Source organism: Amia ocellicauda, chromosome 11 (genome assembly GCF_036373705.1).
Source record: "Amia ocellicauda isolate fAmiCal2 chromosome 11, fAmiCal2.hap1, whole genome shotgun sequence".
Lineage (NCBI taxonomy): Eukaryota > Metazoa > Chordata > Actinopteri > Amiiformes > Amiidae > Amia > Amia ocellicauda.
Genome location: NC_089860.1, coordinates 34,013,594 through 34,031,162, shown reverse-complemented (window position 1 = coordinate 34,031,162; position 17,569 = coordinate 34,013,594). Strand labels below are relative to the sequence as shown.

Sequence of the window (17,569 nt, the reverse complement as noted above, 5' to 3'; positions counted from 1 at the left end):
AGCAGTAATTAAAAGTGCGCCCAACTTGGCCGGCGTGCGGGGTGCATACGGGGGGCAGATGCACCGAGGTGGCCGTGAAGAGTTAACGCACTCCGGGATGCAGAGGATGAGTCTCGCCGCGCAACACCTGGCGGAGCATCTTCTCCCGCCTTGTGATTGGTGACCTTCTTTTACCCTTATCCCCAGCTGAGCGCCGGTTGGGCGGCCGAGCTGTCACTCCGCGCCCGGCGCCCGCCCCCTTCTTCCAAATATGGCAGCGCGGCGGAGCCCGGCTGTGCGCGCGGATGTGCGGGGCCGCTCGAGACGGCGATGAGCTGAGCGCGAGACAGCCGCACCGCACCGCCGCACCGCAAGCATGGCGCCCCGCACCCCGCTCACCCGCCTGCTGTGGACGGCACTGCTGCTGCTGCACAGGAGGCTCCACGGCCGCGCCGAGGAAGGTGGGTGCGCCGGGGGGTGGGGGGTCCACCGCGCTGCCCCGCTGCAGGTGCATGCCCGGACCCGGCGCCTGGGCTGGGGGAAAGTTTCACACGCTGCGGGGCAAGTGTGCGGGTTGCGTTAGCCTGGGCATGCCTGGCAATTACTGCCGCGCTCAGGGAGACAGAGCCGGGCATTGCTCTGATGTGCGGCGGGGTGACCACAGGATGCGCGCACAACCGAGCTCTTCTTGTTGGGATGATGATGATGATGATGATGATGATGGTTATTCTTTTATTGCTTTAAGTTTAGAAAGTTAAATACCTTTCTCCTGAATGCATGACATAGACTGGCTTTCTCTTTCTACCAAGAAAACGGACTTGATGGATATGTTTGATAAGTTTGAGTCTTAAATAATAATTCGATAATAATAGATCATTATTCAGTACTAATACTAATAAGGAAAGTAAAGCCGCGTTATTTCATATTAAGGCATGCCATTAGATGAACTGTTGTTGCTTGTGCTCCCGCAGTGGGGCGAGGGGCCGGGCTGGCCGTCTGCTGGCACAAATGGCACTTTGTCTGCTTTAATGCTCACAGCAAAGTGGGATTTGTAGTCCGCTGTGCCCGGGTTGCGCTTCGGGCAGCTCTCTCGCACTGTGCGGGATCAATGCAGTCCAGGTACAGCAGGCAGTGCTTCAGTATTCAGGGTGCACGCTTCATCTGTTTTGCCTGAGAGGATCATTGATACGCAGCCTAATTTAAACCATCCAGGAGAGCTCAAGTGTTGTGAGATCATGCATTTTCATGGACAAACGAGAGAGAGAGACAGTGAAATCCATAGTAGCCTTTTGTGATGAGTTGCTTTAATAATGTGACACGTTCACAAGGTTAATGGCACCAGTTAATCTGGGGACTGTGATCATTGTAGTGAAAATGGATGCAAATGCTGAGCAGTGGACTGGGTCACTAGATAAAGATGGGTTCCCTGTTTTCCTGAGGGTTGTGTAGGGGACAGATGTGTGGCGCTCTTGCTGTGAGACGGGCTCGTGTTGGAGCAGCAGAGACCAGCAGTGTCACCACATTGTCTCGGCTCTTTCACGCAGACCACAGCCTGACCAGGCTGCTCCCTATCCCCGCTGCTCCCTGTCAGTGGATACAATAGCGTCTATAACCGTCCATTCAGCTTTCTAAATCGAATGGGAACAAAGCTGGCAGTTTTCAGAGGAATGCCATGACGCCCCAGGACCGCAGATCTGTCCGTGTTGCCGGCATCTTCCGTCAGGGAAAGTTGCAACCTTAAGTGTGCGTCCTGTAAGGAGAGATTCCCAGCACAGATGCCCACAGACATCCTGCTGTATCGGTGGGATTGTGTCCGCTGTGTGCCTTGTGTATAACCAGTTACACATTGTGTTTGTAGTCATCCTTTCTCAAAACATGAAAGTGCTTTTAAAAGATCTTTCAGGTTACTACTTCAATAATAATATAGCTTTCCTCCGGTAAACCTCCCCACAATATAATTTTCCCTCTGGACTGGTTTGGACCGGTGTGTCTCTAAAATATCCCAGAAACCTTGTCAACTCCACTGAGTTTCATGCAGATCTGTGTGTCTGCGTCTGTGTGTGTTGCATCCTTGGTTTGGAAACATTTGAACGTTTTGCCCCCAGCAGTCTCCTTATTCATTTTAATTACATTCCCTCATGGCACCTGCTCGTTAAATTAATCATATGGCTCAGACCAAAGTGCGCGTGTCTCTGTGCGCTCGGGGGGCCCGTGTCTCGATCGGGAGAGAAGGTTGTGGACGGAGGTGGCTGCCCGTCTCCACAATCAGATACAGGTGACAGATTCCTGCGTTGTGTTGCTGATGGGCTTGGGATGAATCGCAGTGTTGAAAACAGTTGCGGGTCGAGAGATGCCGTGCAGTGTCTCTCCAGAGATGAGCTGGAGATCTCGGTTGAACTATCTACCTGGTTTGATTAATGCTATTGGGGGGAAAAAAGGATTGTTCAGACCGGCACCTTTCTATAAATAGATAATAATGCCTACCATTAAAAATAAAACCGGCAAAAACAGGAGCTACTGCTTGTGTCCGGGGTGAAATGTCCCTATGTGTTTATATTTGAGTGAAGTGTCTCGCTGAGTGACAGCGCAAAAGTCACGCATTACAGAAAGCACTTTTCACATTAGATTGGAGTGGATTTCATCGAGGTTACAGCTTTATCTGCTTTCAAGCCTACCGACTTCCCTCTGTGGACAAAGAGCGACAGCCTGTGGTTTCATCTGCTACAGCGTACGATCCGATCTTCTCGAGCGTCGCAGTCGAGCACCTTACGAAACGAGCACGAGAGCTTTCAACGGATTCCATGTGGTTCCAGTAACAAAAGACACAACTTACGCAACCCCCCGTCTCCGCTTTCGGCAGCCTTGCGTCCACTCTGCTCAAAACCAGCCCTTTTGAACAGATTTTACCTTGAAAAGACAAAGGGCAGAATGATTTTCCAGGTTGTCAGACGTAATGGCATCATTCATCTCCTGTATCTGGCGTTCGGCGCGTCTGGCGTCACCTGCAGCCGTGGTAGTGCCACAAGTCAGCGCGTGCGACTGAAATAAGAACCTTCAAATGCAAAATCCTTTAAATCGTCTTTTTAAGTATTTTAGCCTCCTGTTTTTAACGGGACCACGTTGAACTGCGGCCTGAATGGAAGCAAGATTAATCTTTTCCAGTCTGGCATTTGTTGGCTCGTCTGTCTGCCGTGACGCACGCTTCAATCTCTCTCTGTAAAAGCCACGACCCATTCAGTGTGAGCGCTCGTGGAACCAGGCCCGAATCCAGCCCATGGTGCTGCCGCCGTTTCTCCTGTCCGCTGTGTTGCACATTGTGATTCCCTCCCGTGACCAGTATTAAATCGCTGATATCAATCAGTGCCCTCCATCCAAAATCACTCAGTCTGAAGACAGGGTTACTGATGCTCAGATAACCTTGTGTTGGAGTGTACAGCCGCACACAATGCAGCTCTTAGATATTGCTTCCTATACATAAAGGGGAACAAAGCTGGCTCTTGTTCTCCGGCGATAAAGGTGCGGGAGACGTGCCATCCATCTTCGCGGATAAAGGGACGGCTTTCCGGCTGATTTCAAGGGAACACGGTCGTGTAAATAATCGCGACGGGGCCAGTGTCTAATTAAAGCGTTTCTTGGAGGAAGGCAAATACCAGGGAGCGCTTTTGTTCTCTCCAGTCGCCGAGCGCATTCCTGTCACCTTAATAAGCAGCGTGTGAGCGTTTCTGGTGCCTAATGGAGACGTTTACAGCGGTACTTATTCCTCCTGCACAGCGAGACTCGTGAAGAAAGACACGCATTTTCTTTAGATTATATGTAAAGCATAATCCTACAAATAACCTTAACAGCGTAATATATAGATGTGTTCTCTGCTTTTAGTTATAATCGTTATAACCATCTCTCTCTCTCATACTGTTCATTTGACATAATCTATGCTGATGAAAATATTGTTCATAAACTATACTTGAATGTTATGTTCCAGAGTTTATTGAGCATCGATTGTGCCTGGAGAAAACGCTTTAAAGTTAAGACAGTCGAGGGTGTCTAAATTGTGGACATCCACTCCTATTCCCTTCAATGTCAATTCTTTCAGATACATAGTGGTGGTCAGACAGACCGTTAGGAGAAATACTACTCTTAACAAATCTGTTTAGACTGTGCTGTGAGGTGTAGAAACGGTCTAATCTCGCACCAGAAATCTGATTAGAGTTCATTTTCAGCCAAGAGTATTGTTTCACTGTAGGGCTCAGAGCCTTCCACACATCGACCAATTGAAAGGAGGTGACTACAGAGGCTAGCCCTCTCCCTGACGGAGGAGAAAATCCCCTCCAAGAGCACAGTTACAAATGGCCTGAGACAATATTTCGAAGAACCCAAGATGCTCATTCCCCAAAATAGGAGTATACGTTTAAAAAATTAAAAGTAACATCTCCTATCGTTGCCTCTACTCTTAAGAGAAAAAACCCAGCACCACCGCCTGCTCCACTCCCTAAACCAGAGGCTTCACCCGAGCCGGACTGAGATCCCCCTCTGGCCGGACCCCCGGTCCCCCGGCTGTGATCTACCGCAGCACTAGGAAGAGACCCGGAGACGGAGCTCTGTCTCCCCTCAGACCCAGGGCCCCGACTGACTCCCCTACCCCAACCAGAACCAGAACTGTAGTAAAAGCCTGGTTGGTGTCGTCTGGCTCTATGACACTGTCAAGCACCGTTCTACCTGCGGCACTCGCCTGTCAGCACCAGCGCCACTGAGAGGTCTCTCTGTCCGCTGTGCAGTCTCTGTGTGGGCTCTGGGCTCCGCGGTTCGGCTACCCCGATCTCTGTCTCCACCACTCGCGTCCTCTGAACAATTTCGGCAGGCACCGCTCCCGCCCTGTTAGCAGCTCCGTTTTTGAGTGCAGGCCGGTTTCAAATGCCCTAACTCCCCACAGTAAAAACACAGCATAGTGTCTGAACTAATATATATATATAGTGTAGTCGTTACTATCTACACTAACCTTTAGCAAAATATCCATTACATCGTGCTGGTTATTCAGTAACATAAATGTTTTCCTCCTGAAAGACATAACATGTTTCATTTCAGGACTTTTGCACCCCAATGGTATCATCTTTATGGGTACAATAATTTTCAAACAAAATAAAGTTTGCCAGAGCTTCTACTCGCAACACCTCTGCACTCACCACCACTCAAGCCCCTCCCACTATCGAGAGACGGAGAGACACCTTTTCAATTCCCTCGAAGTGATTGCTTCATCGGCCTTGACAGCCGTCACCGGCCCGTCTCTCTCTACCCAGGAAGGCAACAATTGCTTTGAGTTGTTTTCCTACAGATTGACAAAAACTGATATACAAATGTCTCCTGCTTGTGCTCGGAAGACGTGCATCGTTTTTTAAAGTTACAGATTCAGCAAATCCACGAAAACGTTCTTAAAAAACAAATAACTGACAATATCACAAGTCCACCGAGTAATTAGTTACAAGGGAGGTGGAAGTGAACTCTTTTCAGGGCTGATGCATAATTGAGTAGAATACAGCTCACCTGAGCACCGGTACAGTGAATACCGGGGTTGCAGTCGTGCATCTGTGTTCAAGGTGGCTCGGTCCTCTCGGTTGACCTTCAAACAACACGTGCATTGCAGGAGATTATCATGGGACCAAAGATATTAATCAGAAGAGCCCCATTAAGGGTGGACTCGTCTCTGGGATTGATACCGTGGTATCTCGCCCGGCTCTTTGCAGGCGTATACTACCTTCACCGATTTGACTTTCAATCCATCCTGGGCCAGAGCAAACGATGGCTCTGTCTGCTCCCCCGAGAAAGCAATCTAACTTTAACACTGCTTGTGTTGGCTTTAAATGTGTTGTTTGCGTTTCGTTTTCTACTGTACGTGTATTGGCTGCAGCTGTGGTCTACACACGTGTTTGTATTGTGAAAAAATCTGATTGTCACCATAGACAGCTGCGTGTTTTTTGATTTTATAGAAGTGTTGAAACCATCTTTCTCTATTATAGTGTTGTCAATTTCTCTCTCTCTCTCTCTCTCTCTCCATTTCATCCATAGATTATAAAAGCTTAGCATAATTGCAGCCCCATACCTGGATGGTGTGTCAAACTTGTGAAATAGAGAGACGCTGCCCTCAGGCGGACACCCTGCTCTCGTGTGGAGGGCTGTGCTGTTGCGTTTTCATATCTCGGGTCGGGCAGATTGGGCTCAGGTGGAGAAATGTACCAGGAGCATAACCTAAAACAAAGTTGACATCTTATGAAAAAGCAATCGGTGTTGGAGGGATATTACGAGCACCGTGGATCACGGCCAAATGGTGGTAAAAATATATCGCACATGTATACATTTTGTGTGTCGGTTCCTGTGCAAACGCCTTGTGCACTTTCATCCTGTGTGTGGGCGTGCCTGAATAATAAATAGGCAGAGTAAACAGACACGCTTAGTCCATTTATTTCTCCCCTGAACCCATTCCTCCGACTCTGTCCTCACCTGCATTAAAACTCCCAGGAATGACACGCACACACTGAGAGGTCTCAGACACTGTCCTGTCCTCTTTAGATGCATCTGATTTGGGATTAGTGTGAAACGACAATACAGATCTCAAACTCAACACAGCACTCTCCCAATATCATTAATTTAATTTCATGTTCTGCCTGTCAACTGCCTGTCAAACAACATACCACCATCACCTTTTGCGTAACTGGCAGACATTGGTGACCTTTGTACACTTGTTGACCAGGGGAAGTAGGACCTACTAATTGTTCATCATTTCATCTGATATTTCCCTGTTTCTGTAGCGCAATAATAGTATCCATTAGGGGGGTATCTCGTGACTGCAGGATAAATAGTATCTCTCAATGTATCTGTTAGGAGTGCAGGACAGCGTGTCTGAAATTAGAGGTTTCGTATTAACTCGAAATTACAGGCCGTCTCTGCGTGCGCCGTCAGCGGTTCTGGGCGGCTGGAAATTAATTACGTGAAGACGAGAGCCAAACTTGTGGTCACAGACATGTGGCACAGTGGTCACGGACTCCAGTGTGTGTGCGTGCCGAATCCAAATCAAAATCTGTGCTGACAGACATTAGTTTAAATCAGTTTAAACTTAAATACAGTACAATAGAAATAAAATACCAGCACAATTTCAATTGAAGCGAGGGTTTGTTCTCTCCGTCAGCCTATTCCAACACTACTGTTGTCTTTCTGTCTAATTACGGTCATTCATTTGTGCTGTGAAGATGTTCTCCCGAATTATAATTTGTTGGCGCATAGTCTGACAAAGAGGTGACCCAAATTATATGCCTTTTAATTGAATGAACTTCTTATGCAATTTTCCCTTTTCACAGATCATTTGAATTATTCTGAAGTGTTAATACATATATTTTTTCCCCGCCGCTGCTTTTTTTGATTGACATAACATTTTACACCCACAGAAAAGTCCCAGTGTCTCGTTGACAGGGTTCCACAGTGATGTCATTCACACGCTTTGGGAACTGATTCTTTCAAGAACAAGCGCCAAGGCTGAGAACGAGACTATGGAGACGCAGAAGAAAACGAGTAGGAAATGCAGAAACGCGCACGGAGTGTAGTTTGACTTCCAGGGCACGGTTAGCCTGCTTGTGTTGTTCCCTCACAACTTCAAAAGATCTTTGCCGTGTTGCAGTTGGTTGCTGTTGTTTTGGAAGAATTGTAAATACTGTGGACATTGGCACTCAGTTCTTTGAAACGTAAATACAAATATTGTTTGGTCCCAGAACTTGAATTTTATATCATCTGAGATTACACTGGAATCAGAGATGACAAAACTTGATTATTTTTAAATGAGACTGAAGGAGCCACAGATATGCATACACAGCACTGTATATATAAAGTGTGGCTTAGATGTCTCTCTCGTATTGTAACCTATTTTCTAAAACATTTAAAGGGTGATGCATTGGAGCCTTTTGCTCCAGGACTAACATCTTTTGATGGACGTTGTAAAAGCTGAACGGTTCAAATCTAGCAAGTGAAGACCTGCGTTTGCTGGAGGGGGATGTTTTCTTCCCTCAAATGCCAATTTTAGAAAAGTGATGTGAATTTATTCAGAAAGAGAAAAAAACAACTAATAATTCTTCTGTTAGTTTCAGTTGAATCCAGTGATTTTATTAGTCAATAGAATAGAAAATTTAAGATGAAGCTGGCCAACAAACTACCTCCAGGGCGTGTAATTGGTGAATAGCAGGTCGGTTGAGACCTCAGCCCTCGTCTCTCTTATGTAACCTTCACTGGGTTCTTGTCTTCCAGTGTTTGCTTTTCTTTCCAAATGACACCCTAGTGAGTAGTTTGCATTATTTATACACTTTTCATAGTATTTTTTAATTGACTTCAGGTTACTGTACAGCGGTACTGTGCTAACTTATTTATCACACTGCTGTAGCTGCGTAAAAACATTCGCTTCATTCCCTGGACTGGGACGCTAATGAAAAATTCACTGCCTTTGCTGTAGTGTAAGCGGGCGCACGGTGGGGACTGTTCTTCTCCCAACCTGCTTTTCGTCGACTTGTGATTTGCTCAAACTGCTGAACGGTTGGGAGCTTGATCCATCCCTTTTGACTCCCGATGTACAGGTGTGACTGTGTCTGTGTAGGGGGTCAGCAGATGGAGGTGGGAGTCAAAATGTGATCTCCCACAGTCTTGGCAAAAGGTCCAGATGCGTAGGCGAGGCGGTGATTGTGGACTCCTTGTGCCGTGGACACGAGACACGGCCGTGTGTCTTACAGACGAGAGATGCAGATCGAATTCTATTAACATGTAATATGTGCATGTAAAATGCATGTTTTACGGTTTGTAATCCACCACTCGTGTAGTGAGGGAACTGGAGACGTTTTTAAATGTCTTTGTTTGGATTTGGAATCGACAGGGCGTCAGTATCTTGCTTGAGCAGACTGACTGACAGGTCACGTTGATGTTTTCCTCTTCAGCACCAAACCAGAAATTAGATTTTCAAAGTAAAAATTCAAACTTAAAGGTTATTTGCTTTTAAAGTAAGCAAAAACGGAGATCAATGTAATGACTGAAGGAGCAATTTCCAGCACAGTGATGTCAACAGTGTCTGTAACTCTTGTAAATTGATGTAGATTCTATAATGCTAGTGGTTCTGCACAAAACCCCATTTCTGACCCATTATAGGAAATGTTCGATCGAGCTACAAAAGTCTAAGAAGGTAGTGCATTAAAATCACACTTTGTTGCAAAATTATAGTCACCATTTTGTAGTGCCGTCTCCGGGGTTAACAATTATCTTGGGTCTCAGTCTCATTTCACAACTCCCTGAGACTGCAGTGTGCAGTTAAATGACTAAGAATTGTAGGCTGCTGCTCTGACAGATATACATTTTCTTACACTAAATTTTTATGGTGCTGTGTTATCCAAGCCTTAATAAACCCTATATAGGCCATCGCACATCAATCTGCACATAAATCATGTGTTTTTAAGCAAATTCTTCTATGAATGCAGGTGTACGATATTTACTCTTTTTTGAGAGTTGTGTTTTGATGTAGGAGATTGCTAGTCCTCTACACGAACACAACATAAACAACCAGAACAAAACCAGAAATATCCTTTGAGAAAAGATCCACCGAAACAAACAATCATTACGAAAGTGAAACGATTCCTGCTACTCCTTCTGTGACAAAAATAATTATGACACAGATTTTAATAGTGCTGCCATATGTTTCAAAAGCTTTTAAGACAAATGGAAAACACACAGGTATTCCCAGCGGGCTGTGTTTGCATAGCATTCCTCCGCTTGGCAGAGACTCGAGACTGACAAACATCTCAATCCACAAAGAGGTAAAAGGGCACCCCAGGCAAGGGCTCCCCGCTTGCCCCAGGGGATAATTAAACCAATGTGTCTCAGAGACGTGATGGTTTGCTGGGGGTGCTCCTCAGATTCCCGTCACGTGATATTCGGCTTTGAACGCGTCTCTTTCCACGGGATTCGCTAGTGAAGGAGTGCTGTTGTTTCCCAGAGCTAATTAGCTGTGAAATGGAGTTATGCTCGGCCTAAACCGGGCTGTGAAAGTTGAACGCCGTTGACGCCTATTTGTTGCCCGAAACAAGCGGAGAGGAAAGGGCAGCCAACATCTGGGCTCCGGTACGTACGCAGTCAAATGTGTAGCATTTGTAAACAGTTACAAATTGATGTCCTTTCTTACATTTTAAGAGCATAATTCTGAGTGAATCAGCCATGAACAGATATCCAGTTGAGACCAGATCAAAGCTGATCAAAACCCATCCAGCACCTGCGGAGTGGACTTCTGTGAGGCTCCACCAGGCAGTCTGTACCGGACCTTGCTGTGGGGGGGTCTTGGCTTCAGCTACACAGATAACAGCTGTCACTGTTGTGGAGGGGGAGTGAGGAGTTGTACATTTTTTCTCCTAAGTACAAAACCATTGGATTAGAAACAACTATTAACATGTCAGATGGTCAGGGGAGGAACACAAACACTTTTTCTTCTTTTTGTCTTTTTCGTTCTCTTTTTCTCAGAGGTTGTTGTTCTGGTTCTCTTGCCTACGATCTCACCCCTTTTGTGGGCTCACGCAGGGGAAGGTGTGAAACGCTCGCAGCACAGCCGGAGTCTTTATCGAATCACAAATGTGTCGTAGCGCTGTTTTTTTTTATTTTATTATTTAGTGGGTTTGTCTTTTTTCCCCCCTTTGTGTCCCGTCTTTGGCAGTGGTTGGGTCTGGCATGTAATTCTGAAGATTTTAAACTAGAGAAATAACACAGTGGTCAATGATTTGAATGCACTGTCCTGATAATTGCTTGACTTGATAATCCTGATCAGACCGTACAGCAAAAGAATAGCTGTGTACAAAAACAACCTTTCAGTCCAAGCCAGAGCTCTCTCCCCGTCAGCTACACTGCACCGTTAAGTAGCATGTGCTCAGGAAGAGGGTGCATTTACTGGAAGGCTGGAGAGAACTGTGATGCCTTTACTGTACAGGTGATAAATTAAATTAAGCCTTAAGTGATGCGTGTGGAGAGAACTGGCTTTGCTCTTATCTCGGTTCATTTGCTTCAGATCAAAGACGTTGCAATCTCTCCTGTTTTGATTCAAACTTACTGTATTTTTTGGTAAATGTATTTATTTATTTGTTTATTTATGTACGATTCTTATCAGCCACAGTAAAATGTTTATGCTATTGCCAATAACCGGATCCTATACTAATGTATGGGTTTGCTTTGCAGACACTGTCTACCTCGCTTGGATCTCTGTTGTTCTTTTCAACACCGAGCTCAGACTTGTCTGTTATTTTGATTTTAAGATTCATATTTTTGTTTCGGGGAGGGTCTGATGGGCTGACCTTTGCCCTCTCTGAACACCGGGTTAATGGCACCTGGCAGGGGGCGGGCGAGTTTTTGCAAGGGCTGCCCTTTCCAACGCCAAATCTCCTGAGCGGCCGCCCATCGAGGGTCGGGCCTGTGGTGTTCCCAGCGTCGCTCACGAGCAAAGAGATCGACACGGCCGTTACATTAAAGCGGGAGGCGCAGGCAGGCGCTCGTGAGGATTTGTCCTTGCCACCCAGGTGCAGTATGCGGGTAATGTGGTTTTCATTGCCCTGTTATAAATAGTTATCTGCATCCTATTTTTGCTCCAACGGAATGAGAACAATTCTCACTCAAGGAGCAGATCTCATCGGCATTAGTAATGCAATGAATATGTGATTGTTCTTGTTGTGGTTTTGTTACTCAGTCACTTAGATGTATGTAAGCATAGGTATATTGTATGAATTTGTCTTAATCCTCAAGCTTTTTTGTTCTTCTCTCCCCTGTGATCAAAAAGCATGGAGACTAAAGCTTCATGACATCCCAAACTCACTCTTATACCTTTTAAGTTGAAACCCCAATATAGTTCAGATAATGGGACAGCTGGAGGCTTCGCACTCCTGCTGCAGAAACCCAATAAAGTCCACATCTGTGCCTCGTTCAAACTTCCTCTCACAACACCTCACGTCTCCACAGAGTAATCCTCCTGCTCTTAACTGGAGAACGAACGCTCGGAAGTAAATGGAAGCGCGTTCGATCCCTCGGGGAAAGTGGGTTTCGGTGTAAGAGCCGCGTACCTGGGCCGTAATGCATCGCGGCCGATATTGGGCACACGCCACGAAACAACCTTGCAGCAAGGGAGACCTGTCAGCCGTAAGCATCGCCTGCGATTAAATCCACCGTGAGAACGTAACGGTGCGAATATTGCCTCACAAGAGCTCCGGGGAAAATCGCCGTCACAGGATGCGCTCTCGTTGTCTTTCGGGCAGGGGTGGAAGTCTGTGAGTTGAGCCAATCAAATTGCGACTTCAGTCTCACCCTTACTTCTCCTTACTTTGTGAATTTTAAAATCATACATGAGGCCACAGAACACATGTCTGTCTCACTTAGTCAATGATTGTCACTTAATTACTCAATGGATCTAAATATTAGGATAGTAACTCAAATCACCGGTCCAAGCCAGGTGTTCATCAGTCCTTCATCTAAAGGTACATTTGAAAACCAGCGTGAATCCGTTCATTGAGGACCAGAGATGCTCATCTCTGGAATAGATGTGGATCAGTAATCTTACAAACAAAGAAACAAACAAAGAAGAAACAACCCAGGGAAATGTAATTGGTTAAAGAAGTCTCTTTACAGAAGCTTTATGCCACCACTGTGTTCCTGCAATACAATTTTAAACAATCAGCTCAAAACACAGAACCGTCAGCTATTTTAACACGGATCAAATCAAGGTAATTAAGGTGTATAATTTTATCCGTGCGGGCCTGGAGGAGGAATTCAATTGCACGCGGTATCTAAAGATATTATTTGCGTGATGAATAACTGCATGCATTAAATGGTTAAACAAAGGGAGAAGATAATGTGCAAGGAGTTATCAAAAGTGGCAGTTGTATAAATTATCGCAAATTGCAACAAAAGCCGTTTCCCGCAGGATTTGCTTTTGCTCGCTGGTGGGTTCAAAGCAATCAATTGGGAAGTGCTTATTATCTTTTATTAATATTCTGGCTCATTTGATTAATTACTAAACTGTGATGTGTGTTTTGTCTCATCAGAAGTTTGTGCTGTATTTTTAATACGTTGATGGGCATCGACACGAAGGTTCGCAGTGAACACCGCAGGAATGGTTTATTAACAACCCGCATGGCCATTAAGTCGGGTATGACTGCTCTGGGATTTGTAATGCTGCTGGTGATAATACAATTTAGTTGTGTCTGTGTGTATGTTTTCGTTTAAACTTTCATTGAAACCATTAATGCAACAGAATGGCCGTAAACCTCCTTAGTTTACATTTATAATGGCGATTCCCTCTGAACTGCCTTTTCATTCTGCGATGATATCTAGTATTAATAAACACGCAGTTTAAGGACAGATAAATTACATTCACTGATAAACGGGTCCAACTGTTTCACGGCGCTTTGCTAATATGATTTGCTCAAGGCGTGTTCTGGATGTTTGTTTACAAGGAATTTGCATATCTCTGGGCTGTTTCCCCCCCCTCGTTTACAGGGCTCTTTCAAACCTAAATTAAGATGCCTATTAACAGTCATTCTCCGGTATTTGTTTGTGTATTTGTTTATGAGAGAGCATGTTGCATAAGCTCCCATTATTCAGAAAAGATATCCAATATGTTTTGTGTTCCACTCCACTTGTAGCAAGCACACAATTAAGGATGAACCCTCATTACGGACACATTTATGCAGAGATCTATGTTTGTGTGTTTTGAGTGCTTTAGCTGTGCCTCGGATCTGTTACCTTGATTGACACCCAGGGGTTTCCGCCCCAAGGCTCGGCTCACCTCTGCCTTTCACGGGACATTAGCTATTGTTTCCGTTTCAGAGAAGTGTTAAGAAATATGCCTTTGTGTTTTTGGACTGAATTACACGTTAAACCGTTCAGTGATATAATTGAAAACCTTGACGGTAATCTGACATCCCGGGCTGCAGGTGAAGGTGTGCTTGTTTTTCAAAGCCTCAGTGTGGAGATCATTGTGGAAGTTAGGGCTTGCATGATTGAATGAAATAAACTGAAACTATTTTATTAAATGCACATGTTCAGGGTCTCTAACCTCTTACACTTTGTGGTTGATTTGGACGGCTCTTGAAATTACTATTTTCAAGTATTTTTACTGGAGGAATCTGGTCTGAAATAAAAGCACAATGCAGACAGTATAGGCCTGTTACAAAGGCATCCGTAGTGGATATGACATTTAGTTTTTCCTTCATTTAGCTTCTTTATTGATTGATTGTTATCTCGTAGAAGGTTCATAAAGCCCAGACATATTGTTATTGCCTTTCCTGTGCTTTGGATATGATCATTTATCAATGGGAGATAGATAAATGATTACAAAAATCCTTTCCAGGAACAAGAGGTCCTGTTAGTACCGAGGGCTAATACTCAGTTGATATTATCAGAGTTGTATAAAAAATTACTCTTCGAGTGAGGACATTTGTATGCGCTGTGTCAGATAGGACAGTGCGCTACGCCCCACATATATCAAACAGATCTGGTTTATATTTCACCTTCAATTTTCTCAGTTTGGGTTTCGTTCGTTCTCACCCGTTTGCTTTTTCCAACGCATCTGACGGGGTTATGTAATGTTTAATAAGGTATCTCAGAGCAGGATCTACTGTTCAGATAGTATATAATTATGCCGTGTAACATCTTAATTGCAGGATCCATATTTAGTTATCTGTTGCAACGAGAAAACTAATTGTACGACTACAGCTGCCAGACACTTTATACACAAACTCGAGTGCGGAATGAGTGCCGTGGATTCGGGGCATTCGCTGAATTATTAAATACTGCCGAATGCACTTAAATCCCTTTTCTCTTGTGGAAAAACTGCCATTCATTTGAAAACATCTGCAGAAAGAGAAACTGATAGAGTTGTTCGGAAAACAAATACGAATGCTCAGCATATCCTGACAATCCTCCCAGTGACGAAGGAAGAATTATAGAATAGAGCAAATGACAGCTTTACAGCCCTTGAAATTACTTTAAGCGATATGTGATGGATGTATGCATTGAGTGTGTGCGTGTGTGTGTGTATATTATATACAGTCACCTCCAAAAGTATTGGCACCCTTGATAAAGATGAGCAAAAAAGACTAAAATGAATTACACAGGTAATGAGCTATATTTTATGCTCAAAATGATGGGGAAAACAATATTTTATTCTGATACAACTGCTCAGAGAAAACCATTTATTTTTGACAAGCAATATATTTTTTTCTCGAAACGATAGATGTCAAAATTATTTGCACCCTAAAGATTCTTCTAAATAAAATCAAACTAAATTAACATTCTACTAATATTCTAACATTTAAGTAAATCCCATTCCCATTCTTAAGGACCTTTATTGTGTCCCTACACGGCTTCCTGTTTCACTGGGGTACACAAATGAGGTAACGCCCAAGTAAAATCCACTTGTCATCCATCACCACAGGGAAAGGACTCACAAATGTACAGAGACAAATGCTTGTTGACCTTCATGAATCAGGTAATGGGTACAAAACAATGCCTAACTATACCACTTACCACTATTAGGGCAATAATTAGGCGGTTCAAAAGCAGTGGCACAGTGGTAAACCTGGCTGGTGGAGGACGCAGGTGCATCTTGCCCCCGCGCACAGTGAGGAAGGTGGTTCGGGTCTCCAAATCTACAATGAAATGCCACCTCCATGCCAAGAGCCTGTTTGGGAAGGTTGCCAGAAAAAGCCTTTATCGAGAGCAACCAACAAACGTCAGCGTCTGGAGTTTGCTAAACGGCTTTGGCACTTGGATTGGAACCAGGTGCTCTGTGGCCAAAAGTGGGGCTGGATGCGTGATGTTATGGGGCTGTTTTGCTCCCACTTGTCCTGGGGTCCTTGTTAAGGTCAATGTCATCATGAACGCTAACAAGTACCAGGACATTGTTGCCAAAAACCTGGTTGCCTCGGCCAGGAGGCTGAAACTTTACGCACGTGGATTTTCCAGCAAGACGATGACTCCCAGCACAAATCAGAATCCACACTGAAAGGGTTAAACCCATTGGAAACCTGTGGTTTGAGTAGAAGAGCGCGGAGCAAGGGATATGGAGGATTTGGAAAGGAACAGTCAGATCCCTTCCAATGTGCTCACTGATAAAGACCAATATATCCCACATGCTGGACAGATACCATATAGCTTTTTACCTGTGTTTATTTTATACAGCCTTTTTTGCTCATCTTGGTCAAGGGTTACAAAAATTCAGACGTGCGTGTGCGTGTGCGTGTGCGTGAATATATAAATAAACACACACACTCACGCTCAATGCATTCCACCTCTTGGCATCCCATGAATTCCAGTCCAGTTAGCAGCGATCACAAGTAACAGCCATCTGCTCGGCGCTTCGAGAACTAAACCTCTAAACTCTAAATTGACTTTAATAATTGATACCTTTGTTTGCAGTCTTTCGAGAGGCTAAATGGGCATCAGTACTGAAATGTCCTCATAGAGAGAGAGAGAGAGAGCCCCCCCCCCCAGGCGTGAGTGGAGCACACAGTGGATCTGTGTGAAAATGCGTCCCACAATGCAGCTGACTGTTCTCGCTGCGCTGAGAAAGTGTCTCTCTGGTGATGCAGCTCCCTTCACAACTTTCTTTAAAACTGGGGACTTGAAATCGCACGCATCACACTTCAGAGGTTCTGGAAGTGCAGAGTAATGGCAACAACACTGTCGGTGCCCATGAGACGGGCATTGTTGTTCTCGGAGGCGTTAAGACATCTGAACTGTGGGTATGGATATCGGTGACATAACTTCTAATCCAAACGCATTCGTTCTGTGGGACACAGGACTGAGAGCCCTGCGGATGTTCGAGTCGGGTTCCTCTCGTTTAATTTTATCTAGTGTTTCTGCTCGGAAACGGATCATGATTTCTAAAGTAGTGATTTGACGACTTCCTGACAGTGAGTGACTTATTTTGTCACCACTCTTCACCCTAGTGTATGTCTCCATGTCTCAGATCTCCCCGGCATCGCTTTTACAAGACAGACAAGCATGCAGAAACATGGGGCTTCACTCCCCACTGAAGAGGAAATGATACTTGATTAGTGTATTGACACTTTATTAAGTCTCAGGTGACATGCAGACTCGTGCATCCTCTCCTAAGATGTGTGTGAGAAACGCTTCGGCTTCGTCCCGCTGTCCTCTCGGTCTCCTGATCACATTAATGCAAATTAAAAAAAATAATCAGCAGTTTAACGTCCCCCCTTTGACATTAAAATTATAAAAGTGTAATGAAATTTTCATATTTCTCATTAAAAGGGGGAGTTGAATTTGCCTGGTTAATAAAAAATGAAAAGGTCGTGATTACGGTGATCAGCTGTGCCTGCACACTGTGAAGAGCACCTTGGTGCCAGAGCTGGAGAGTGACCCCAATTTAAGGTCCACACTTATTTGAAAGCCGTCTGAGCAAAATGGACCCGAGCCGATTTGATTCTCTCAACAGGCCGAGGCCGGCCGGACAGGATACAGATTCCCGATCCGTTCGTTCCAGAGAACCGTCCCGTCATCCTGCGATGCTCTCTATTCTTAATAAATC

At 44.9% G+C, this 17,569-nt stretch overlaps 1 protein-coding gene across 1 annotated transcript in view; it reads left to right on the top strand.

Annotated features, from left to right (window-relative positions):
* Window positions 1-307: 307 nt before the first annotated feature.
* epha10 (EPH receptor A10) overlaps window positions 308-17,569 on the top strand; it is a 140,649-nt gene continuing 123,387 nt past the window's right edge. Inside the window, exon 1 of the mRNA XM_066717577.1 lies at window positions 308-440. Coding sequence (XP_066573674.1) covers window positions 356-440 — 85 coding nt within the window. The 5' untranslated portion in view covers window positions 308-355. The remainder of the gene's footprint in view (window positions 441-17,569) is intronic.